At 37.0% G+C, this 24,688-nt stretch overlaps 1 protein-coding gene across 1 annotated transcript in view; it reads left to right on the top strand.

Moving 5' to 3' along the window:
• Positions 1 to 24,161, top strand: part of CPB1 (carboxypeptidase B1) — a 37,501-nt gene extending 13,340 nt beyond the window's left edge. Inside the window, exons 4-11 of the mRNA XM_090275673.1 lie at positions 5,439 to 5,538; positions 5,625 to 5,726; positions 6,566 to 6,667; positions 9,765 to 9,875; positions 9,963 to 10,053; positions 10,713 to 10,915; positions 22,135 to 22,219; positions 23,793 to 24,161. Of these exons, the coding sequence (XP_090131799.1) occupies positions 5,439 to 5,538; positions 5,625 to 5,726; positions 6,566 to 6,667; positions 9,765 to 9,875; positions 9,963 to 10,053; positions 10,713 to 10,915; positions 22,135 to 22,219; positions 23,793 to 23,980 (982 nt within the window). The 3' untranslated portion in view covers positions 23,981 to 24,161. The remainder of the gene's footprint in view (positions 1 to 5,438; positions 5,539 to 5,624; positions 5,727 to 6,565; positions 6,668 to 9,764; positions 9,876 to 9,962; positions 10,054 to 10,712; positions 10,916 to 22,134; positions 22,220 to 23,792) is intronic.
• The last annotated feature ends 527 nt before the right edge of the window (positions 24,162 to 24,688 follow it).

Raw genomic sequence — 24,688 nt, forward strand, 5'->3', positions numbered from 1 at the left:
GTCAGTGGGGAGGGGGAAAGGGAGGGAGATGGTACAGGAATTAAGAAGCATAGTAGGAGGGAGTGGGGAAGATAAGATGTTGAGAAGAACTATATGCACAACCAATGGACATGGACTAAGTGGGGGGACAACTTGAGGAAGGGGTGTCACTGGGTGGACAGGAACAAAGGGAAAAGAAATTGGAACAACTGTAATAGCATAAACAATAAAGCCTATTAAAAAAAAGATGAAGAGAATAAGAAAAGAAAATAAACCTCATAGACACAGACAACAATATGGTGATTATCAGTTGGAAACAGAGGTCAGGGGAGGTAGAAAAGGGTAAAGAGGGGATAAATTATGATGGAAGGAGACTTGACTTGGTGTGGTGAATACACAATACAGTATACAGATAATGTATTATAGAATTGTACACCTGAAATCTATAAAATTTTATTAACCAATGTCACCTCACTAAATTCAATTTATAATTTTTTAGAAATGGCCATCCTGAGAAATGAGGCTTCAGCTGAGCACTGAAAGATGAGTAGGAATTAGCCAGACAATGACAAGAACCAACCATACTCAAGGCAGACAACAGACTATATGCTAAGGCTTAGGACTGGGAGAAACCACGTTGACCTAGAAGCATTTACACTAGAGGGAAGGAGAAAATAAGGCTTTGCTTCAAAGCTGAAAGCAGAGTTTTTCCTCCAGGGAGTGAATCAGCATGGAGCAAAGGGACAGTCTCAGACTCTAGTCCTAAACATTGAAAAGTTTATCCAACAATCCCCCACCACAAGCTCATCTTCATTATATTTTGAGAAGATGTAATCTACATAATTTTAACAGAAATTTTCTTGTTTTTCACATCTTAAACATACAGAATAGTATTTATGTTACTGAACATGTTAGAATTTTCACTTCTAAAATCTGTACCTCCATCAAAAGTGCAGCGTAATGCAATGAGTAAATGCTTTGGGGGGGCGGGGGGCAGACGAGATTCAGATCCTGGCTCTGCATCCTCTTGGTTGTGCGATCTTGGAAATTTGTTTAACCTTTCTGATCTTCAGTTTCCTTCTCTATAAAATGAGGATATGATGCCTCTCTCAAAGAACTGTTTGGAAGATAAAACACAATAATAAGTAAATAAATTGCAACTGATATTCCTATTGCTAAGAATGCTGCTACGGTTTAGTATTATACAAAGAGGGAGATTATACAGTTTTTAAAGGTCAACAGAAAGTATTATGTTTAACCCCATTATCATGCTTCACATAGCTTACCTATCTGCTTCTGCCTGTGGAAAGTCAAAATTTGACCTTAAGAATTGACTGTCTTAAAAATGAAAATATAGCACAGTAAGTTTCAAAATGTGATTAAAATTCATGTTTGTGACACTTTGCTCTTCTCATTACACTAGGAAGGATTTCTGAACTCCTAGCCTGTAGGAGCCTTCAGTAAGATTTAAAAAGACAGTTTCTTTATAATTCTTTAAGAATAAAGATCAGTGAGTATAAGCTAACCCTAGCCACCTGAATGATGTCCTAACTTTACCCATATCACAAAGTAGTAAAAAGACTTCTAATCCCATACCAATCTCCTTGTATTGGATAGAAAATTTATGCATGTTTTTAGTGGGTAAACTTTTGGGGAATTGTGTATGGACATTGTCTCATCTAGAACACAGGATGTACCCTAAGGGCTAAGCTCTTGTTAATTTTTGCTTCTCTGTTCACTATGGAGCACATTTGTGGCATATAATTTTCTAAATATTAAATAATAACAAGTCCCTAGAAATCCTGTAGAAGCACACCAGCAATATCCTTGCCTGGGCTGCAAGCAGTCCCTGTGCATCCCATTATTACCTCATATGGTAACTAATTTATATTTGGATGATTTCCTGCCAGCAAGAATTTGCAGTTGTGTTTGTATACAATAGGAACCATCTACTGCACAAGTTCCACCAAAATAACTTTTCTGATATTTCAGCGATTCCAACGCTCTTCTCCAAAACTTCTATCATTTGGCAACTTTAATCAGATTTTGAATTATCATGGGAAAAATTCACAATGTATGTACTCAGAAAAATGGCTACTTTAAAAAGCTTATGTAGCACTCTCAGATACAGAAAGACTATGAATTCAATGATGTCACTATCCAATCCAGGGAGAGACTGATTTTTCCTAACTGCCTATAACATCATTTTTCTACATCTTTCAAGGTCACACAAGAGAGTGTCCTTGCAAAACAATGGGTACATAGTAGGGTTCTTCAATAGCAATGATTACATAATCTAGGAAGTGAGCAAATACTCCTTTGTCAGGAATCTGAAAAGTGACGAGAACTGTGTCATGTCTCTCTTTTTCAGGCACTAATTGTATTCCTTGCTTTGTTGGGAGTCCCTGTTATATAATTTGCCTGCATTAAAAAAAAATAAAGTTGCATAGCACTATAAAAGGAACATATAAAAGTATAAAATAGTGTACATGTCTCTGTATTTTGGAGCTGTAATGCAGTCTCTATTACATTAAGAGGCATTGTTTTAATCTCCTAGAATAGAAGCTCATTATTTAGTAATAATATTTTGTAATATAGCTAAAGTAGTGCTTTATCCTAAATCTAATAAAAGCAAATAATCATAGGGCTGGAAAGATCACTTGAGGTCAATTCCCTGTCTTCAGGCAAAAATCAGCACTGCATTTCAACCTCACTCTGATGTGGTTTTGCAAGTTACTAAGAAGATACTTTTACTCTTAAGCATCATCTTAAATTTAACCTTTTTTTTTTTAATGCTTCACTGTCCTGGTTATTGAGGAAAATGTTTAATATTTAGCATAGTAATAATGTTAACAGAATATCTCATCTTAGTACCAAACAAAACATCAATTCCCACATAGTCACTGATTCTCCTAAATAATTTGGATTTGAGGATTGAGTACAGGAGAAAGGGCAGCAATGTGCTGTGAGAGATCTGCTGCCCCTGCCACTCAGGGTTGGTTCCCAATAGATCAGAGATGGTTGCCATGGTTATGGTCTTAGGTACAAATGTCTAGGGAAAGTCTTGAGGCTGTGGAATGTCTGGGAGCAATTAACTCATGATTTCTTTTCTCTGGGTACCCAATAAGAAGCCATATGACCAAGATGCTATATTACCTGCTCACTGACCATGGAAAATCTTATTAAAGTGAAAATAGATGTCATTTACTATATCCTCTTGGATGTTTATTTAGTTTTGTCATTTGATCAGAGAAATTCATCCTTGTTAGGCAAGATTTGTTCTTTTAATTTCATGATCTTGGGATGTAATTGTTTTCTTAAAAGTTTTCGCCTGCTAATTTTTTTAAGTTTTCAAGGTTTTTGTTTGTTTTTATCTATATCTGAAAATCATTTTCCTAAACTACCTATATTCTAGACATTAGTTTACTCCATGTTTTACTGAATTTTATGAAAATGTTAACTAGAAACTTGACCATAGCTTTCTCTTTTTTTTTCATAAACCTTGGAAAGACGTCTGTATAAATTACTAAGGCCTATGCATTTGAGTCAAGTCAATGTGTGTTAGAACTGAAAAGAACATTAAATAAAAACTAATCAAATGATCCCATTCTAAAAATTATGAAACTAAGACCGAGAAATGAAATTAATTTTCTGAATCCAATTTATTGAGTTAGGCAAAACTGTGACCCTTATCTTTTGATTTCTAATTTAGGATTTCTTCTACTTCTACCTTCTTCCCAGTAATTCCATGTAGGTGTTGAATATAATTATGAGACTTACCATAATCATTGTCCCTAATAATAGAAGGCACAATGACAATCCCTCCAAAATGTATACATCCTAATCCCCAGAATATTTTAACACATTATGCTAACTGGCAAAGAAGAGTTACTGTTGTGGATAGAATTAACGTTGCTAAGCAGCTGAACTTAAAATAGCTACATTGTTCTGAATTATCCAAATAAGCCCACAGTAAACACAAAGGTCCTTAAAACTGGAAGAGGGAGACATAAGCAGAGGTCAAGTGATGCCATGTGAGAAGAACTGAGCCACTGTTGCGGGCCTCGAAGATGGAGAGGAAAGCAAAGGTCCAAGGACTGTGCTTCTAGCAGCAGGAAAGCACAAAGGATCAGATTCTCCCCTAGAGCATCCAGAAAGGAGCTCAGCCCTGCTTATTCCTTAATTTTAGCCCAGAAAGATGTGTGTTGGACTTCTCCCTCACAGAAGTGTAAAATAACAAATGTATGTTGTTTGTGGTAGTTTACAGCAACCATAGAAACTAATGTAATATAACAAGGTACTAACTAATGTCTGCTCAACAGAAAATATTCTTTCCACAGAATAAATGTTAAAATCTGCTCCTTTTCTTAAAAAAAAGGAAAAACTACCTTAAGACAGTGTTTATTTTTTTTGCTAGGAAGTGAATATCACTTAGTATTAATTGATTGCATTTTCCATAAACAGGAACAAGTTCATGTCCAAGTTAACCAAATGGAGAGACCAGGGAAAGGGAGGATCAGAGGCTGTCTCAGCCATACTTCATCACATTGCCCATGGGGCAGCCAGAGGAGAGGTAGACTTTTGATGTGGGGTTGCAATTCTTAGTGTGTCAATAAAAACATTTCGAGGGTTGATTGTGATTAACAGAAATTTCTGCTACTTGGCCTCTGTCCACAGTATTCAGAGTGCTGTGATTAAGGACATTAATGCTCATAAAATTGTGTCCCTTCAGAACACACTCCACCCAAAAGTAGCAAAGAAACAAAGGCACACATATACACACCCTCAGTAGGAACTTTCACCTGAACAATCATTTATAGAAATAAACGAGCCTCAAAATTTTTCTCACCAATTTTCATATTATTTTGCTACAGACCACTATTAGGTTACTTTAAATAGTCAAAAGACAGGCAAGCACAAACTAAGTCTTTAAACCCAGTATTGTTTTGTCTAATAAATCTTTAACATGTTAATATTTCTGTATTTCCACCCCTCAAGATATTTTTCTCAAAAACATAGAGAGAGACCTCAGATGACCAATTGTTCCAGTTTATTTGGGACTGAGTAGTTTCCTGGAACATGGGACTTTTAGTGCTAACACTAGGAATGTCCTGAGGAAGAAAGACCATAGATTAGGGCTCAAGTGCGCACTTTGTGTGGATCTCATGGCCTGACCTAGAATGCCCCTGGTACCAGAATACACCATTTTTCAAGTGTTGGATCCTAAGTCACCCAGGAAGAGCCTGCCTTGCTCACACTCTACCATATCTTTCTCAGGGATTTACTCACCCTTTGTGAAAATCAGCTCAAGTTGAATGACATTAGGAACTATCACAGAACACGTGACTCTGTGGAAAATGTATTGTACCATCTACAAATGCAGCGACTCTGGGTTTTCACATGTGTTCATTGGGAAATATACTTATGTTCATAGGAACACACATTTTGGTTTATTGCAGGGTATTGATAAGCAACCTGAAATCTCTGCTGGCGGCTCAGTTTGATAGCCAGGTCCGTGCAACTGGACACAGTTACGAGAAGTACAACAACTGGGAAACGGTATGATGTGCACATCATTTAGTTAGACATTACTTTGGGAGTCAAACCAAGAATGTCACATTAATTCACATTGTCCCATTTGATAGATAGAGGCTTGGACTCAACAAGTTGCCCTTGAAAATCCAGACCTCATCTCTCGGAGTGCAATCGGCACCACATTTGAAGGACGCACTATGTACCTCCTCAAGGTAATTGCTTTCAACCATGACTTTGCCATATCTGAGGGCTTTAAATCAATGAATTCTAGACATTAACATCTCTTTCATATATATGCTTATCCTAAACATTGTTATAATTCTTTCCCCACCTATATCCTCCAGGGAATCAGATTCCCTGGCTTCTTTTATCATATATGAGTTTTTAAATCATTATGTTGACTTATTCAAAAGGAAAAATATAATAAAATAGATGTCCTATAAATTTAACCACTCTCCTCTAAGCAATGTAAATGATCATCTACCTTGATGAAATTCTTCTTTCCCAGATGTTGTTTGCAAATCCATTTGCTAAAGAGGTTCATAAACTTCATGTTTGTAAGACAATGTTACAAAGCATATCAACAATTTGTTTCTGTCATTCTCTAATGCCACTTAGGTCATATAATTCTAATGAAGGACAAAAAAAAAGACAAGAAATAAGTGGGAAAAAAGGAAAAATTCTTATAAGATTAGCAATAATCACAATTACTTCTAATTACCCATCCAGTTGTCTTGTTCATGTCACCTAATCATAGCAACTGAGAATAACCTTCACATGAGGTCAATTAAGCAAGTTAATCAAGCGTCTTCTGAAAATATGAGCTTGTCAAGCTTAATAAAAATAATAAACAGCCACATAAGCCTTCAGCTCAAACACTGTATGTGTCTAGAGGCAAGAACATACTGTACTAGTATCACATTTTGATTTAATCACGGGATATATTTCTTGCTGCTATCAAGTTTCACCTGTTGAGTCCGAAGCTCAGAAACGTTGTGAATGTTAAGCTCTAAATGTAATGAAACCTGAGTTTTCCTTTTGTTTGCAACAGGTTGGCAAACCTGGACCAAATAAGCCTGCCATTTTCATGGACTGCGGTTTCCACGCCAGAGAGTGGATTTCCCCAGCATTTTGCCAGTGGTTTGTGAGAGAGGTCAGTATGTAGAGTGATTTGGGGCAGAGGGAAGTAGAAAGTACTATGTTACTTCAACCAATTCCTTATAAACTAGCTATAATAAGAGAATAATAACAGAAAAATCATAATTTCAATGTCCCATTTTTGGATATTAGCTTCAACCTTCACCAAAAGAACTTTATAAGGCAAGATTTTAAAAATAAAACAGCAAGTTGCATTTACTTGAACTTCACTTATCTGAACCTTCACACCCACCTTTGGTGGAGAGGCTAATAGGTAGTATAGTGGGTAAAAGTTAATGTTTGTGTATAAACCACTAACTTGATCATTACCTCCTGGATAATAATCATTGCATGCTTTGGAATAAAAGAAGACAGTACATAGTGGTCCCTACTCTAAATGATACTGTTTTCATCCCTTATAATTATAAGGATAAGATATATTTGAAAGCCCTTTAAAAACTAAAATTTTAAAATTTCCATGAGCCCCTATTGATATAAATAGATGATTAAATAAACAAATAAAAGGGAAGGAGGGAAGAAGTCTTTCTTACAGAATTACAACTAATGGATGTACAAAGAATGAGCAAAATAGAAAATCACCACTATACCACAACAGGAATAATCAATTCAGGGAAATCAACTGATATGTGCAAAAATCAGGGTGGGGAGGGTGAAAGTTTAAAGAAAAATAGAATATTTGCAGTCTCAAAAGCATCTCCTCAAAAATATATATCAAATTTTAAAGATAAAATTTACAATGAAGAAACCTAGCACAAACTACCTTAACCAAGTGATCAAGGTTAACACCACCAGTATAGGACATAATCAATACAATGTACCTTCTGATATTATACACTGAAAAGGCACATTGTCTTTGCGGTATTCTTCCCAAAAATGCATAACCTCTCTCTAATTAATTATTTTTAAAACCAGAGAAGTCTAATTGAGGGACTTTCTATAACATAAGCACACCAGTACTCTTCAACATAAGTGTCAAATTCATAAAAGACAAAGAAAGACTGAGGAACTGTCACAGATAAGAGGAGACTATGGAGACATGACAACCAAATGCAACATGGGATCCTAGAACAGAAAAAAGACATAAGTAGAAAAACTGGGAAATCTGAGTTAAGCCTGCAGTTTAGTTAATAGTATTGTAACAAAATGTATCACTTTGATCACCATACCATGGTTATGTAAAATGATATCATTAGGGAAAGGTGAGTGAAGGGTATATGGGAACTCCATGTACTTGCGACTCTTCTGTAAGACTAAAATTATTTCAAATTCAAGGTTTACAATATTAAACTGCTTTAAAATATAACAATATTATTATATACAATGTAATTTCTGTGAAGCACTTCTGTTGCTATTCATATGGTTTTGGTTTCAAGACATGTTATGTGTCCATCTGGTATCACTTAACTTCAGTGGGTGTCTCACCATCTGTCCCCTAGAAGGGAAGAAGTTTTATCATTACTTTGGTTATCTCTAATTGTAGACCACTAAAAGAACATGGTTCTATAGCTCCTCCAACCTAAAAAGCCCATGCTTTACCATATGTTATGATGAACATGCATGACACATAGTCACAAAGAGTATATAAAAACTACTAAGAGATAGAAGTTTTAAATATCTTAAAGTCTATTCAAGCAAACCCAGGGGAGACTTAAATTTAACTTTAAAATAATTCTGGGGTTGAGGGACTGTGACTAAGAGAACATAATAAATTGTCAGGAGGTCCTCATTCATGGATAAGTGTCCACATTACTTAGCATGGAGAACTAGTCCAGTCCATTAACAGAGTTCCCTTCTCAAGAAAGAAGAGAAAGGAGGACATTTCCACCATTGTTGAGCTTGGAGACTCAGTGAGAGGCTCCCCAATATTCATCAGTGTGAGCTCACTTTAAAATGGAAGTTTCTCATTCTTCCAAGATGCACATTCTGATGAGACCATCTACTGGAGGTTTTATAGAAATTAAACAAATTTCTAGATGATATTATGAGAAACATGCATAGCCACCCATAGACATTCCTTACTTACTTAAATGGGTCTCACCTTCATATTCTACTAACTTGAAAAAAAGTTATTGCAGTTATTATTGCAAAGGAAGTTAGCATATACCCAAATGTATGTCCTGAAAAAGCCCAGCTGTTGTCAATATAACGAGAATGGTTTGTGTGACATCCATGTAAAGGAGAGTAGACTGGAATGCGCAAGCATGAACCATGACAACTCCCCTGAATTAGTCAGTGAGGGTGGTAGACACCATTGAGTGAGCACGTGTACTGTGTGGCCATCACATTCAAAATGTCTAAGCAAGTTGAGCAATGAACCTGCATCAAATTTTGCATTAAGCTTGAACATTCCTCTGTGGAAACTATTTGGGTGATTCAGAAGGCCACAGCTAAAGGCAACTGGTGATTGGCAGCTTCATCACGACAATGCACCTGCTCGTGCATCACGTCTCACACAGAGTTTTTTGGTGAAACATCCAACCACCCAGGTGACTCAGCACCCCTTACAGCCTAGATTTAGCACCCTGTGACTTCTTGCCTTTCCCAAAACTAAAATTGCCTTTGAAAGGGAAGAGATTTCAGGCCATCCATGAGATTCAGTAAAATATAACAGGGCAGCTGATGGTGATTGGGGGAACTGTGTGAGGTCCCAGGTGCCTACTCTGAAGAGAACTAAAGAGTCATTGTCCTATGTACAATGTTTCTTGTATATTGTATCTACAATAAATGTCTCTATTTTTCATATGACGTGGCCAAATGCCTTCTGAACAGACCTTGTATTTTCTTTAGAAATCTTTAATTTTGTTAAATCTTTATTCAGCTTTAAAGTAAAAAGTTAAAAATAATAATTATATGGGTTACATAGAGATAAAATAGAGTATCCTGAAAACAGAAAAATTAGAAATAAGTATTTTAAACAAAATTCTCATTAGTATTTTTCTAATTGCTTTTTAAATAGTAACAATATCTACCTTAATATAGGACACTGCTTTCATTACCAAAGTTAACATTAATTTCATACAGTCTATGTAAATTTTAGCAACACCATACATGCCATTTTTTTCATAAAATTTTGCTTTGTATTTCATACACAGGCTGTTCGCACGTACGGACGTGAGATCCACATGACAGACTTTCTGGACAAGTTAGACTTTTATGTCTTGCCTGTGTTCAATATTGATGGCTATGTGTACACCTGGACAAAGGTATATGAACCAATACTGAGAAGCACTGATCAGATTAAAACCAATCCTTTCTATTATACTTGTTCTAATCCTATAATCTACTTTCAGAACCGAATGTGGAGAAAGACCCGCTCTACCCATGAGGGAAGTAACTGCATTGGCACAGACCCCAACAGGAATTTTGATGCTGGTTGGTGCTGTAAGTACCTGGCTGATCATTTTGCATGTATTTGTTGAGAAGCATAAGAGAAAAAATAACATAGGAAACAAAATAGTGTCTAAAACAAGAAAAAATAGAAAATGTTATAGTTTAGAGTTTTAACTTCTGAAAGCACAGACAATGAAGTTTATTTATTCAGTCAGTAAAAATGTATTGCATGCTCTATTGTGTTTCTAGCTGTGTTAGATGCTGGAAACGTAAAACTGAACACAGCAGACATAATCCTACTTGTGGAATAGCTAATCTGGATGAGACAATCATTAGATAATTACATAAATACAATTGTGGCATAATTCTAATTTTGTGATCAACTCACAAAAATGATTACAATAATGTGGACATTTCTCATGGATATTAATTTTCTTACACTATATTGATCTCATTGTATAATACTACAGAGGGAGGCATTGGTGATTTCATGTACAACTTATTACCCCTGTTAGCTTAAAAAACATACTACCCTAATCTTGTAACTAAATGTGTACATATTTTATAATGTATACATACATAAAGATGATTATAAGTACTTCTGTGGAAACCACTTATTTTTAACTCTCTAATTTGAAAATTTGAAACATCCCCTGTGAGAATTTCAATAGATTATCACTTCCCATTAACAACAACATATGTTTCCTCAGCAATCGGAGCCTCTCGAAGACCCTGTGATGAAACTTACTGTGGACCTGCTGTGGAGTCTGAGAAAGAGACCAAGGCCCTGGCGAATTTCATCCGTAGCAACTTGTCTTCCATCAAAGCGTATCTGACAATCCACTCCTACTCCCAGATGATGCTTTATCCTTACTCCTATGATTATCAAGTCACAGCAGACAATGTTGAGTTGGTGAGTAGTCATCACAGTAGATATGGTATTTCACTGTTGAAATTTTTTAATTTTATTTCTGAAAAAATTATAAGAACCATTTCTGCAAGTTTCATTAATGATTGTTGATAATAGAAGCAAAAACTTACAACAGATTTATAGGGAATCTAGAACTGGCTAGATAAATTAACTAAAATATGATTTTGAGGCAGAGAATGGTCCCCAACATGAGGCTTACTCACTAATCTTCAAAATGACGATAGTTCCACCTCCTTCTGCTTTACCACAATACTGACTCACATGATTTCAGAGGCATCTGGGATAATCAACAAAGTTCCTTCACCTCATACATAATCTTAATCAGAAAGTCAATTTTGTCAAGTTGCTTTCAGCTGGATCTGACATAGGCAGAGCATGGCAGATGTCACGAGAAATGTGGCACATTTGGTTGACATTGGATTAAGTGATGAGATCCTAAAATTGCTTATTTCACTGTTTGATTAAGTGAGACACAAAAGTTGATCAATCAATGCAAAAATTATGTGAATGGGTCCTTACTAGATATAAGAAATAATGCAAGAAATGTAATATTCCTGACTCAAAAAACAAGCAATCTTGTTGGAGAATCAAGATATAATTACATGAAAAGCTGAATTATACAATTAACAAGTATCACACATCAATGCATATTTTTTAAATAAGCAGATTTGAATTATTGAAATAATTCTTTTAATTTATGAGACATCTGACTTTCTGAAGACCCAGTAACTTTAACAACTGGGAGTTATTGTTTTGTACTTTCAGATTCAGTCTTTCAAAGACCAAATCAAACGTGTAATGCTATAAATATTTTGTGAAGAGCAAAATGAAAAAATAACTCAGCCTCCTAGAAAAATGATAGCTAATACAATAGTTGGTCAGATCCTTCTTTTAAAAAATTCTGTTTTTCACAAAGCTCCCTGTTTTCCCCTTCTGTAACCAAAACACAAAGGAAAACAGCATTAGCTGGAAATATTCAATATTCCAGTTTTCCAATTATACTCAGTCTGTGAGTGTTCCCAGTGGGTGCTCGCAGGCCTGCCATCCCAGAGAGGGGATGGTAAGCTCTTCACTTCAGTCCCAGATTTCTGGCCACCAAAGGAGAGAGGTAGGGGTGTATTGTTTGATAAACTCATTTGAATATATTTAAATTATACCACATAAGAAGAGAAAAAGACAAGCCATAATAACTAAGCACTAATGAGTTACTAAGTAAAATAGTAAAACTAAAATTATAAACCATATTAAGTTTAACAATGACCAGGATATCCAGTTTACTTAATAGCAACTGGTTTTAAACATAAATTCTGAAAGACTAATACTTAAAGTAGTCTTTGCGATAGAACTGTTTCACAATGTTTCAGGGTTTTCTTTCTTAATTTGAGAAAATAAATTTAAATTCTTTTAGGTGAAAACTTTGTCACTCCATACAATAATAACATAGTATCTGTGCTACTCTGAACATCTACAGATTATCCTTTTAAAAAAACTTCAAGTTCTACTTTTGGAATCTCGTGAATAAATTTTGCTACTTCCTATGGTAGTTTTATTCAGGAAAAGACCCAGACTCAGAGTTAGTGGGTTTATGGGCCAGCTCAGACATGTCCTCAGTGGTGAGAAGCCATTCCCTCCAAATGTTAGCCACCACTACTCCTCTAACAGTCACTTCTTCATTTAAAATCAAGGAAAGAGAAGGAATAGTAAAAAAAGATATTAGAAATCCTGTCCTTCAAAATTGTTTTTAAATTCTAATTAGCAAAAAAGTATAATAAACAGAAATATGTCAAAGTAAGATTTTCATAATCTATTTTCAAAAAAAAGCAAAAACCACAAATAATCTCATTGTGAATATTTAGTTTTATATTCATAAAACCAATAAATTCAAAGACAAGTACATGCTACTTCTTATCTTTTTCAGAGTACAATAACATAAGTGACTAAAATGTAAAATGTAATTGCATCTATGTCACACTTATTGATTTAAAAGTTACTTTAATTTCCAATAATTTTTTCCATGATTAAACTTCAGCCTAGTAACTTAAAAGAAATATTTAAATGCCACTAATAAAATCTAAGGTAAATATTATTTGATTATTTGATTCATTTGGGAATCTGAATTTAGTTTGGCACTCTAAAGCAACTTTAAATCTTTTGAATAACTAAAAATCCTTTCAATCTTTTTCTTATTTTGTATAAATCCAATTCAGTTACTTGTTAAGCACATTTTGCTAGAACTTGTAATAACATTATTACAAATGTATGTACTGCCAAAAGAGAATTTGAGTTTCTCAAAAAGAGAAATATTAGCTTTTTCATGATTTTTATGTGTATTGACAATATCAAGGAAAAAGTAAGTCTTGATCTAAAAAAATGAATGTTCTGTCCAAATTTAGTGCCTCCATATTAATTCTCAGTTTAAAAAATGTGACCCCAAAGTAGAAAAAATAAGGTAGAAAAAAATTAATAAGATAAATTCTAGGCATATCACATCATTATAGATAAGTCAGAATTTTGTTAAGGAATGCAAAGCAGATTTTGTCTTATACAAAATTTGGTATGTGTATGGATACATATATGATTCTAATTTCTCCATATACTTATAAAGTTTAGAAGACTATATTTATTGCCAAAAAAAAAAAAAAAAAAGTGTCAAGGAGAATAAGACTCCAGGCTAAAGGAAATTATTCTGTAGTTATATTAGCATTCTCAGGCCAAATCTAGGATATGTCATAAGTAGCAATCCTTTGATATGAGAGTCATGATAAAAATTTATGTGGCTTTATTTCTGAAAGATCTTACAGTAGATTGCCTGACAATTACTCATATCATGAGACAAACTTCAGACGGAAGAAAAGCAGAGATAGGAATGCAAGAGACCACTAGGCAAAAGAACAGAAGTAATTGCATGTACCACAAAGAAGGCTACCAAAAAATATATCTTCAGCAGATCAGTTTTAAAAAGTGTGAGGAATTGAGAGCATCTTACATGCATAACGCTTCACAGTTTGCAAACCACTTTTATACATACTATATTACTTAAAGGAAGAATAGAAAGTGCACTGTGAGCTTCCAATGGTTTAATAAACTGTCAAGTTCCTCAGTGTTGACTTTCTCAATATAAAGCTAGTACTATCTTCAAAGGAAGTTTTAAGGCCCAAATAAAGAACATACTTACATTTTCAGAATTCTAAATATTGATTTGTATGACCTCTTTATTGTCAGTGGAAATAAAAACTAGGAGACATAATTGAAAAGCTTCTCAAATCTATTCATATCTTTGCACTTACTGTGTATGGAAAAGCTCCCAATCTTTGGTACACCTTCCCTCTAAAGAGGACTACATGGCACTATTAATAACAGTAATTATTATTATACCACTCTTGAGTTCAAAGGCAGGAACCCAGAATAATAATAGGTCAGCTGAGTATCTTGACCCATTCCCCAGACTGACCAAATAGAAAACTGATGTGTACTCATTCTACAAAGATCCACAAAGGGGCATGCGTCTCACACCACATTTCTGCATTAGAAGCACTGAATTTTACAGCTAGAAATCTTGGAATTTCTCTGGTTGTTTTCTCTTTTTCCAACTAGGACAATAAAGGCTTGGCTATGTCAACAGTGGTAATAGAGGCAACCAAGGGCCTAACAACTGGATCTTGAAGAGTTTCCTAGGCGGCCCCAATTTCCCAAGACACACACACACGTATTGATGTGGCCATGTTCTATGTTGGTATCCCATGCAGCTGTCAATCATCAAATAGAGTCTTTCATACCTCTGTCCCTGGACTTTGCTAAGGATTGACAGTCATCAGCTCAGATGCTTGACTTCTCAGGGCTCAGTCTTGATGACTGTGGCTGCTACTTCCATGGGTATATACTCATTTAACAGAAGAAAAATGACAGTCTTACTGAAAAATTATTAAACTTGACCAAAAGGTAGAAATCTTGTCCTAAAGTCTAACACCTTCTAGTCTTGTGGCACCTGACTCCCTCTGATTTAAAGTTTCAGTTAATGAGCCACCAAGATAGAAATCCAGCACTTCACGTGATCACATGAGCATAGAGCATAGACTCTGATTAAAGATAAACATAAAAATCAGAGGGAAGAAATTTGTGATTAGGAGGTGGACCACAGCAGGGCCATGAGCACACCCAGTCACAGCTGTCACCACGTCCCTGCCTAAGAACAGGAGTGAGAAGCCAAAGTTCCTCTGTCAGGCAGGCTGCCAGCAGCTACAGCAGATAGCATCAAACTATCCACTTCAGGAATTTTCTCAGAATTTGTAGGCTCACTTAAAAAACAAAACATTTTCAAATAACAACTACAGAATTTCTTTGACTCAAGAAACTGGTTTCTGGTTTACCACTATACATTTTAAGTGACCTTTATGGCCTATTAAAATTCTCCTCTAGGGACTGGTTGGTACATGGCTCATCAAGCAATTACCAGCAAGGTCATGGAGCAAGTATTAAGTGCTCAGCATAAGCCATATTTCTTGCAATAGAGAAGGTAGGATCCAGCTGAAATGAGAAGATTCAGCTATGTGATACCATACAAGAAAGTACCAAATGGGAGTTTCCAACTAGGCACCACAGTATGACTTCAGGGAAGGGAAACAGCAATGTATGATGAAGCTAGTCAATGAAGGTTACAGAGAGGATGGGCAGAATTGAGGTGGTAGAGTAAGGAAGAGAATATTTTAGGCAGAGGGAAGAGCTAACCAATGAGCCACAGTGGGACTTAAAATGGAGTTGAGGAGGGGAGAAGAAGAGGGTCAGCCTATGTGTATTATTCTTGGGAGAGTGGGAGTGAGGTACCAGATTCTGGAGGAACCTGAAAGTCAGAATGAATCCTGTGTCAGAGTGGGGTCCTGGAGCCAGCAACGTGGGGAATAGGATTGCCAGGTCGAGTAGGACTCTCAGTTATATTTGAATTTCCAAAAAACAAAAACAAAAACCAACATATAATTTTTAGTCTTTAAGTATGTTCCAAATATTGCATGGGACAGACTTATACTGAAAAAGTAGTGTTTATTTATCTGAAATTTAAATTTAACTGGGAATCCCATATTTTTTGCTAAATCTATAGGCAACCCTGCTAGTAAAGTGATATTTTAGCAGGATTGACCTAGCAGTGGTATTTAGAAGACACTTTATGCTATTGCCAACAGAGGAAAATGAGCATTCAGAGCACCTTTAAAACCAGTTACCTGCCTTTTAAATTTTTTTCTATAAAATACACTCTTTTGCCATAATTATGTCCTGTATCTGACTTTCCTTTAAATCAATGTTGCCCACTCCCTAACCCTCAGAGAGCATTTGGCAGTGTTGGGGAGACATTTTTGGTTGTCATAACTGTGGTAGTGCTTGGCCTGGAGTGGGTAGAGGCCAGGGGATGCTGATAAACATTCTACAATGCAGAGCACAGCCCCACAGCAAAGAATTACCCAGCCCACATGTCAAGAGTGCTGAAGTTGAGAAACCCTGCTTTAAACAATGATAAGCTGAGGTGCCTGGCTTTCACAGGACTTTACACCCTTCTCACAAATAGTTTACAACATTCTGCAAATCTGTAAGAGACCCTGTCCATCCCCATTCTATAGCACTTATTTTTTAATATTGATTTGGAAAAAGCATCACTTCCATACACACCCAAAAAAACTCTCTGGACTTTGAAACTTTCAGCTGACTCATGTTTCACATGTTCCTTGAATTTTAAAGAGCTTAAAAGTATGTCTGTATATCAGCCAAAGAAAAAATTTGGTTTACATCAGTGCAAACATTCCCACACTCCCCGTTGGCTTTGCTGAGATAACAGGTCCAGCTCTCCTAAGCCAAGCCTGCCCCTGCCTCCTCGCCTTTCTCTAATCCCAGGGCTCTGCAGCCGGGGGCCGGGGCTTGTTTACTCTCTTCCTGTTCCTCAGAAACATATTTGTTTGTTAAAGTCCCAAAGGCTTTCTCCTCAGTGCCTGCTTGTAGGCCTTGCAGGCTTTTCCTTTTGCACCAAAATTGTAAAAATTTAATTCCTCGTTGGTCCCTTGATTTAAGTTCCCCATTATCACAGGAGAGAAGGAAGGAAACTACAGTTAAAGATCATTTTGATGCTTCCATTATCTCATGCATCCACCAGAGAGATGGCTAAACTCAAGACTTCAAGTGAGAAACAAAGTTCTGAAGAAAATTTCCTTTGAATTAGCTTAGACCTCAAGTCAGGTTGGGGCCTTCATTTTCTTGCGCTATAAAAATGGACCAGTGGAAGATTAGAAGGCAGCATCCCCAGTCTTGACAGTGGCTGTGTACCTGGAGGCTGCAATGAGGACCATGAGCCCAGTCATGAGACAGTGGCTTCCTGATCATATATTACCCAAGAACACAGGTCATTGGGAAAAAACACCCTCCCTTTATTCATCTCCACAGCCCCCCGGGAGCTCAGAGCCTGGAGAACCATTACACTAGCTGGTCCTCTGTCTCTTGGGCTTTGAGTTAGATGTGACACTTTAGACTCTCTGTCTTTTGCTATATGACCAAGGCCTCTTCCTAAGAAAACAGGTGACAAAAGAGAGCATGCATAAGATGTGGCAGGAAACTCATATCTAAGGATTAATAAAGGCTGGTTATGTTTGGCCTTCACGAAAAGCAAAGTTTTCTCTGAGGCTGATTTATATTTAGCTTTCTTCTGTTCTTTACAAGTGGTAAAACCAGCTCCAGCAACACTTCTTTTGAAGTATTCGAAGGCCACAAGGAGAAGTGAAAAAGAGCACAGGATTTAAAGCAAGAAGAACCTAGCCTCGAGTCAGCCACTTACCAGGGCTGCATGCCCTTGGGCTCGTTCTTTTATCCTCTCTGAGTTTCAATTCTTTTATCTGTAAAATGGGGATAAAAATATCTAGCTCTTATCAAGAGTTCTTTGTAGAGTCTAAAGTTTATGTAAATGTTAGTTCTTATTTTGAACCCATTGAGCAAAGATGTAAGATGTCCCTCAAATAACAGGTTACATAGAAAGTTTCGTTAATTGGAGTTTTTCAAGATGTGAATCACACTCTGATGTGCAGTTGCTTCTGTGGGTCTTTCGTCAGCTGTCTTTGTCCCTTTTTACAGAGCCATACAAGGGGAAGGAGTTACCACTCTAACATTTTAGAAAATGCAGGCATTGCCTCCCTCTTTTCCATTCCTGGCAGGGGTCAGTCACCCAGCTTGGCTGAAATATTCCCACCAGGCATGCTGCCCCCCATGGCATTCCAATCTGCTGGAAAATTCTGCATTGATGAAATGTGGACAGATAATGTTAAGAAGATAAATGACTAACATTTGTGAAAGTATTTGAATTCTTCAAAAGAAAAGACCCACACTGATTCCAGGGATTTTTGTTAAGATGGTTGGAATTTAAAATATGATATTTTGGTTGCTTAGTGTCTGTTCTGAATTTTTTGACTCTTGGCTTTGAGGGGCTGAGAGAAAGGGTTCACAGATTTCTTTTTTTTTTTTTTTTTCATTAATGGAAATAAGTAAATCCATAGCAGAGGTCAATGTCTAAATGCGGCAACCCATCAGCCATCACTACGTGTAATGACCACCCTCCCCACAAGCACCCCAATTTCCACTCAGGTGGGTCACAGTTCAGCCTCTGCAGAGATCAGTACTCTGCACCTGCATCCAAATCAGGCTCTGAATCTGTAATGCCCCTAAGTCTTAGAATAAGACTCAATCAATCAACCATGTGCTAGGTGCTATGCAAAATGCTGAGGATACAAAATGAATAGCCAAGAATCCCTTCTCACAACAAACTCACCTGTGGGGGTGGAGAGAGGGGGCAAATAAATGAAAAAAAAAAAATGGTTACACCACAGAGTGATAGGAACTGATAGATGCGTAAGCCGTATCAGTGCTCCCTAAGACCTTAGCAAATAGAGGTGACACTACAAACTGAACCTTGAAGAATAGCAATTTTCCATGTGAACAAGGAGAGAAAGGGGAGTCTAACAAAGAGGGAAGGATACCCAAGGTCACGGAGGTAAGGTGAGGTAGGGTTGGGTATACAGGAATGAGTTCAGGGAAACCTAGCTCAGAAGGAACATGGCCGGGGTTGGGCAGAACAGGCCTGAGAGAGAAGGGAGGGACTAGCCCACACTCTCAGGCAAAGAACGGAGACTCGCCTGCATTAGAAGGTGAGAGTCACTGAAAGATGTGATGAGGTGATGCTCATAAGATGAGTGAGGAGGTTGAGACCCAGATGAGAGAGCCCCTGAGGACAAGGAGAGCAAAGGCTGAGGCATAAACTAAGTGTTCTTGCAACATGCACCAGTGACAGAAGCAAGATGACAGCGGTTTTGAAATAACGTCAGTCTTAGATATTGCTTCAACATCAAAGGCAAAGCAGCTGTTTCCAAAAGATACCTACAAGGCTTACAAAACACTTGGTTATCATTTTGAGAAAAGGCAAACAAAACTTTTCTGTGTGATTCTAACAGTAGTTATGGCTAGATTGATAAGTTGATTAAGTCAAAAAAGGTAACAGGTCATGAATAGGCCCCATAGGTTTCGTTGGATAACTCAAATATTATGTTACACCAATAAATACATTGAGATACTTGACAGTCAACCAACATACAGGAGTTCTGTAGATTATGACAATGATCTTCTTGTCTTAAATCCTCTCTAGTCTTTTTAGCTTTTCATATGAAGAATCATATATCTTTTTTTCCCAGCTCTTTTGAGACATAACTGACATATAACATTGTGATATAATATGATTATTTGATTAATGTATATATTAAGAAATGTTTACCATAGTAGTCAACACATCCTCTACCTCACATAATTATCATTTTGCTGCTGTAGTTATGGTGAGAACGTTAAGGCTCTACACTCATAGCAACCTTCAAGTGTTTAATACAGTATTGTCAACTATGGTCACAGCGCTGTACCTGAGGCCACGGGGACTTATTTGAATCATATTTCTACTAAATAAAAGTAGTAATTCAAGGCTTAAGGGGGGGATCATGAACAGATAAAAAGCCTGAAGAAGGTAATTAGGGGAGGAAAACAATTTTTTATTATCAGATTCTGCCTTACAGAAAAATAGCTAACTAGAAGTGTCCTTGGGTAAATGGCAAGTCAAATAAATTATAGAACAGTAAAATCACGCTGTTTACCTACCAAAAGAATTAGTACCTCACCATGTTTCACATCACTAAAAGATGGTTGTAAATCTATTCTGAGTATTATACAATGTTTGTAGATTATTCCTATTCTATTTGGCAACAGACCGTAATGAGTGGTAAGAAGACCTAACTCCTGTGCATGGGTCAGAATAAGATTGAACAGGAACTAGACGCTTAGATCACATCAGTAAAGATTCCATGCAGAGTGAGAGAAACCAAGTGTTAGTTTACCAGTGTGGAAAAAAGGAAAGTGAAACCCTAAAATTTTCAATTTACTGTCCATTATTCTAAGAATAATAAGTTAGTTATAAAAAAATGATTGTGTCATTTGAATTGATCAACCCAGAAAATCATGATTTAAATTTTATCATTCTTTTTAAGTTTCCTTATTTACCACTTGGTTGATGAAATGTTAACTCTTTGGGAGCTGGGATCCTTGCAGTCTTAGCACATGCCCTCATCAATTTTACAGAAGACTCTACCAAACTGGTTTTAATATTAGAGAAAGAACTAAGGGCAGTTGCTACATTGTAAATAGAATTATTCTGCTTTCATCGCCAGCCTCACAGTTTTCCAGGCATATGTACAAGACATAATTATGATGCCAAAGTATGAAATATAGCCAGTTTTTCTTACCCAGAATGAATTGTGGCTTATTCTCTTACAGTGAAAAATCAGATTTTCAAATCTGTATTCCCCAGACAGCCTATGCAGGCCTTGTTTTTCTAATGATTCATTTCAATAGGCAATGTGTCAGTGGATGGAGGAGCTGGGTACAGAGCCCTCCTTCTCTTTGAGGAACTCAGTGCAGGGGGCAGGCAGGCAATGGGTCTTTTGAGAGGGTGATGCTTCTTCTAAGAAAAAAAATAAGTTAATATTTGCTATTTATTCTAGAATTCACATGTTTTGCATTTTGAAATAGAATGAATGTTCTCTAATTTTTCTCCAAGCTGGAACTACCCCACATCTTTGCAACCACCAATTCCTAAGCATTTCTCTGCTGGACTGAGCATTGCATTGACTAATCAGTCATTCATACGTGTAGTTTCTAATGCCCCTGCTCCAACTCTCATTACCTATCATGACTTTATCATGGATTTATAACTTGTCACATTTCCGGGTGGTTTGTGTTTTTGTTTGGGGTTTTTTTGTGTGTATTTGATTTTTGTTTGTTTGCCTGTAATAGGCACACAACCTCTTTGCACAACCATAAAGATCTCCTTGCCTCTTGCTTTTCTCTTAGCTCCAGAGACAAGATAAATTTGCCAAACTAATCCTGTGACATGATCTAACTTTTAACAAAAAGTGACATTTTATTATGCTGATAAATGTGATATCTCAGACAGTTATAGATTGCTAGGGCTTCATTTCTCTAGCCTGAACTAAGGTTTAAAAAATTGTTTAACAATCCTAAATAAGAATTCCACCAAAAAAAAACAAAAACAAAAAAAAAAAAAAAAAAAAAAAAAAAAAAACCAACTAAGTTCTGTGTAAAGAAAAAAGAAAAAAAAGCAAAAGATTGTCCTCTGACTAAAACAGAACTTATTCCCAGAACTCATACTTTACTGTAACAATGATTTAAAAATAAATAAACTAATTCTCAAATAATGGGGTTAAAAGAGTGTTAATAATCCTCAGAGTTCCAACAAATAGTTATTGAAAACCACTAAGTGGCAAGTCCTGAACTAGATCCTGGGGACACTGAGATAAAAGACAGGAAAAGTCATTGAATACTCAGAGGCCAGCAAGTAGTGTTGATGCAAGAGGACACATTGTGTGTGTGACAGAGGGAAGCTCAGAGTGATTGCTTGGGGGGTTAGGGAAAGGCATCCTTTAGGGGCAATCCCTAGGATCACATGACTAAGTCATATGGAAAAATTGGAATGGGTGCTAAATAAGTATAAAATGTTACCTGGAACTGTGACTTACACCTCTTCAATGTCTTAAAAATAATGTGTGGGTAGATATTTGTTTGCTTGCTTGCTTGTTTGTCAATGTGTGATTTTATTTACTTACTAACTGCTGGTCTTTTTGCAGAATGCCCTGGCTAAAGCTACCGTGAAAGAACTGGCCACATTGTATGGCACCAAGTACACATATGGCCCAGGAGCTACCACAATCTGTGAGTGTTGGCTTTAGAACTGTATAGAGACCCCATGCTTAAAAAGGCGACAAATGGTTCCCAGAGCCTTTTCTTTCTGATCATTTAAAGCATGTGGCTCCTGCCGGACAGTGGCATTTTTATAAAATATGTCATCAGTTTTCTGTTCAGGAAACATTTGCTTTCTGTAAATACCTAGTGAGCATCTACTGTGTGCCAGCCTCTTACTAGGTGCTAGGGAAGAAAGGAAGGGTGGAGAGAAGGGAAGAGGGAAGGAGAAAGGGAAGGAATGGACGAGCACAGTCTTCAAAGAACCCACAGCAGGGAAGCAGGAAATGTGAACATAGGTGAGCTAAGTGCTGGGACAGAAAGGAAAAAGTACCCCAAGGACTAACCATCCCAACCCGTGGTGCCAGCGATGACTACCCTGGATCATGCCTCAAAAGCTTTATCTCGAAGGCCAATAGCCCAAGGAAAGTATTTCCCTGGCTAACCAGTCACCTGGGCTGTGCAAACAAGTGAACAAGAGACATACAGCAAGAGAACGAGGTCGGGGCTAGACCCCAGAACCTTGGACTTCACAGGGAAGGCACATTCTGCAGGCTTTGTTTGCAATTTCCAGCGATATTTTTCTTTGCCCTCGCATGATTTCTTTCTTCCCCACATCTGAAAGGACTAGAAACACAAGGAAAGACCCAGTCCTGTCATCTAGGGGTCTCCAATGCACTTGGAGAGGCTCCAATCGTAAGGCTTTTTTTTAAGCTTTATGTAAAACAGTTTTCTGTATACTTGTCCTTTTTCAAACTGCTCTGAATCCAATGGGGTATACTATTTTCTTAAGGGGTTTTAGCAGAAATAACCCATCTATTCATACATTGAGAACTTCCTGTATATTTTATGCTGTAAGACCGGAGGGCAGAGGTCTTTCCTTTGTACTGACATCTCCAGACTTGAGCCAATGGTCTGCTTGCTGCTCAGTGCTGGCTGTATATGATTGACTGAATTAAATAGATGAACGAATGAATGAATGAATGAATGAATACACAACCTATGTGGCAGTGACATCATAATTGTTATTGAATGAGTACTTCATCTATGCCAGGACATGTGCTAGACCCTGAGGAAAGAAAAATGAAGGTACAGCCCTGCCCTCTAGCGGCTCTGATTTCATCACACAGCACAGTTTCCATGGGGTTTGGAGTCCTCCCCTCTCACCAATCATCATGCAGCCATTCTTATTTTCCTAGGAGATACACATTCTTTTCCCAGAAATTTTATGTTTCGTAAACAAATTACAGACAATGTAGCATAGGTTACCATAGCCTATGGGCATACTGAGAAGTTCATATATTACTATTATATACTTCCTAAGGTATTAAACACATCATTCTTACAAAGCAGACTTAAGAGGTAACATTGAACTAATTTTTAAAAAATAGTCCCCATATCCTTTATGATCCAGTCTACTAGACAACTAGACTACCTATTTTATTCTGCACAGTGAAACATTTATAATTATAAAAGGAAGCTGGCATTTTTTAAAATACCCTTCCTACATGTAAAGATTTTCTTTTCTGCTGTTTGCACATTTTAGACCCTGCTGCTGGAGGCTCTGACGACTGGGCTTATAACCAAGGAATCAAATATTCCTTCACCTTTGAACTCCGGGATAAAGGCAGATACGGCTTTATCCTTCCTGAATCCCAGATCCGGCCAACCTGTGAGGAGACAATGCTCGCCATCAAGCACATTGCCAGCTACGTCCTGGAGCATCTATACTAGTTGAACACGCTGAGCGCCTTAGTTCAAAAGCTCACCCTTTCTTTTCTGTCTTGAATTCTAATTTCTGTTTGCCTAAATGTTTCCAGATTCCCAATCCTTCTTTTAAGTGTCTGGGTCTATTAAATTACTTGGATCTCTTATTATTTGCCATAATAAAAGTGAATCATTATAACTGGGAAAACCTGACAGATTGCCTGCTTTTTAGGAGGAAAAAAAATGATGAGGACAAATGACTAAGCAAGTCGTGCACCAGTAATGACATGGGTCAGCACACATAGGAGTTCAAGTCCTCGGGGTGTCGGCCAACACTGGCAGAGTACAGGGATGCACAGGTTATGATGGGGACTTGCACAGAAGAATAAATAGAAGGAGAAATTTAGAATTGTAAACCATAGTATAGGTGAAAGGATCCCATCTTGGTTTGGCTTTCATCTCACACAGCTCATTCAAGCTATTTTATGAGCTGCCTACCACATGCCAAGCACTTTGCTAAGCACTTGAGGACAGAGCAATGAATGAAAAAGAAAGATAGCATTTCTGCCCTAAGTTGGATGTATAGGCCATTGGGAAAGACACACCTGAAACAAATATTTAACTTAATATATAATAATTCATTGATTTACATTAAGCAAGTAAGTGTTGGACAAACTATAAATAAATAAACAAATAAATAAATAAAAAGAACATTACAAGATCTACTTACCTGAT

Source organism: Furipterus horrens, unplaced genomic scaffold (assembly GCF_987537825.1).
Source record: "Furipterus horrens unplaced genomic scaffold, mFurHor1.1.pri manual_scaffold_1, whole genome shotgun sequence".
In the NCBI taxonomy this organism is placed as follows: Eukaryota; Metazoa; Chordata; class Mammalia; order Chiroptera; family Furipteridae; genus Furipterus; species Furipterus horrens.